The sequence below is a fragment of the Montipora foliosa genome, chromosome 2, assembly GCF_036669935.1.
Source record: "Montipora foliosa isolate CH-2021 chromosome 2, ASM3666993v2, whole genome shotgun sequence".
NCBI classification, from domain to species: Eukaryota; Metazoa; Cnidaria; class Anthozoa; order Scleractinia; family Acroporidae; genus Montipora; species Montipora foliosa.
In genome coordinates, this window is record NC_090870.1 from 6,325,374 (window position 1) to 6,327,873 (window position 2,500).

Consider the following 2,500-nt stretch of genomic DNA (forward strand, 5'->3'; position numbering starts at 1 on the left):
AGCAATGTCGTCTTTGTGGGTGATATGGCAGTGGGAGAAAACACAATGGACGGAGGATGGACGGTCACCGAAGTCGCCATGCTTGCTGTTGAAGCTGATATTCCTATTAAAATTATAATTAATTAGTTTCTGGCAAGAAAACAAATTCTGCAACTCATGAAAAGCATTAAAAATTATTGGAACTGTTCAGGCCCTGCGGTTGCTCGAAGCATGGTTAGCGCTAACCAGCGATAAATACCATGGAAACCTATGGGTTTTGATATCTCTTAACCAACGGTTAGCGCTAACCAGTCTTCGAGCAACCGGCCCCAGGTGGTTACAGAGAAACGAGCTTCGTAGACAATAAAGGTATCACCTGGTACGGTGATCCAACGCGATAAAACACGAATCTTCAAAATGGATGCCTCGTGACTTTGAAATTAAATATTATAATAATCGTATGGTATCAATTAAAAAAAAATCCTTGTTTTGTTTTAAGACCCGGGCAAAATTCAACATTCGCCAAAACAAAAGAAATGTCGAATGGTTGTTGAAGCAAAGTTTAAACGCTTTTAAACTCATTCAACATCAATTCAACTTCGTTTTAACATGCTTCAACACGGTTGAAAAGGAGGTGGGCATGCACATGCGCACTAATCGGTCTCTCAATGACGTATCCATGTCCGCATCCATAGTAACAACCACGGCTGCAGTCTGGGACTGAATACCATGTGCTGAGCCCAGCGGTCAACATCGTTCAACAAAATGGAAAGCCTGTCGTTTACTACAAACGCATTTTTAAATATCTCTATTAACTCAACCATTCGGAGGACAGAACCAACACAACAGAAAAAAAGCAATAGACAGCGCGGGATAATAAATCTCCTTCGAGCTGAAAGCCAGCTTAAAGGCCCAGCCAAACAACTTCAAAATTTGCTTCAACATCCCTTCATTTTTGTTGAACGATGTCGGACGATTTTACACGGTTTCAACACACCAAATCAACATTTGATTCAACAAAGCTTCACGAGAGGCCCGATATTCAATCCCAGGCTGCAGCCACGATTGTTACTATGGATACGGACTTGTTACTACGGGATAAGGACATGGATACGTCATTGAGAGACCGATTACTGCGCAGGCGCGTACCCAACAATGTTGAAAGATGCGATCAAAGGCTTCAAAGTTAACTTCATTCAGCATTCGCGATAACAGGAGAAATGCTGAATACTGAGTAGTTGAAGCAAATGGTAAAGGCTTTTAAACTCATTCAAAAAACGATTCAACGCGTTTTCTAAACAGTTTCATCATCGCTGTTCAACAAAATCGAAGTACCCTTAACAATATTCCGGATTGCAGGTTTCAGGGAAGCAGACAAGTTTCAAATTAAAACAGTAACTAAAAACACGAAAAGCGCCACGGACCTGCAAAATAATAAACTTGTTTTATTGCCATATGGGTAAATGCTTCAGTCTTCGAACTTTGTTTAGCCCAAAAAAGGACACCAAGAAACCAAAAAACATATTTAGTGTTTATGGTTGCTTTGTCTCTTGGTTTTGAATCTATCACCATGAAAAGGAAAATTAAATGGAAGGAGCAATTATCATACGAACGACACTTACGTAACTTACATACCTCAAAGCTAAAACTGTTGAATGCGCTAAAAAATAAGGAGAGTTCTAGCCCAGGCAGATGAATGGAAGGATGAATTTAGTAGAGATGGCCTCAATGGTATACCCAGTAAGTAGAGCCGCGCGGTCCAAGCTAACAGTGGCTGAAATGACTGTACGGTAGCTTTACTACGTGGGACCGTCGAACGAGCTGCCGCTGTATCGCATGCAATGGTTCAGATTCAATCCAATAATACGAAGGTCGTGTGTTTTACTCCTGTTTAAACAACTAGTTTCATTTTTTCCCCAAGTTCGTGTTATTCATCAAAAAATTCACTTTTTCATGTATCGAAGCGTTTTTAAAATATTCCATTGCGAAACTAAAATTCTTCTGTCAAACAACTAAAATTATCACCTTCCGTAGAGGAACGTCACTTGGTGAAATTCAAAAATCCCGGCAGAGGGATACCGCGCGCGTATTTAATCTTTCATAAAGAAATCGGAACTATAAAGCTGCAATGAAACACATTTAACACCTCAACAAGGATTGCGTCAGTTCATCATAATGCAGAACACTTAAAAGCGAGGTTTTCGCATGTTTGACGAGTTTTACAAGGAACTCGTAGTGAGAAAAAGACTCAAAAATTAAGAAGTAACTCTTAAAACAGAAAGGATTATTTCGTCAATGAAATATTGAAAATGTCATGAAAAAATTTATACAATCCAAAAGTTGAAAAGACACCAGGCAAATAGTAGGGACGGCGACATGACGAAAACGTCACCTCAAAATATAAGGCCGCTTTGCACTTTGATTTTTCCATCTCGTTCGCGTCGGAGAAAGGGGGCGAAGTATCCTCAAAATAATAAAAGTAGTTCGAGCCGTTTCAGAGTAAAAATAGAGAACGAAGGTT

At 39.8% G+C, this 2,500-nt stretch overlaps 1 protein-coding gene across 4 annotated transcripts in view; it reads right to left on the minus strand.

The window, feature by feature from the left end:
• LOC137992232 (uncharacterized) overlaps positions 1 to 2,500 on the minus strand; it is a 29,619-nt gene that overhangs the window by 20,841 nt on the left and 6,278 nt on the right. For all 4 annotated transcript variants that reach the window (XM_068837437.1, XM_068837438.1, XM_068837435.1 and 1 more), the window contains exon 3: positions 1 to 103. This exon is cut by the window's left edge and continues 1,840 nt beyond it. In XM_068837437.1, the coding sequence (XP_068693538.1) occupies positions 1 to 103 (103 nt within the window). The remainder of the gene's footprint in view (positions 104 to 2,500) is intronic.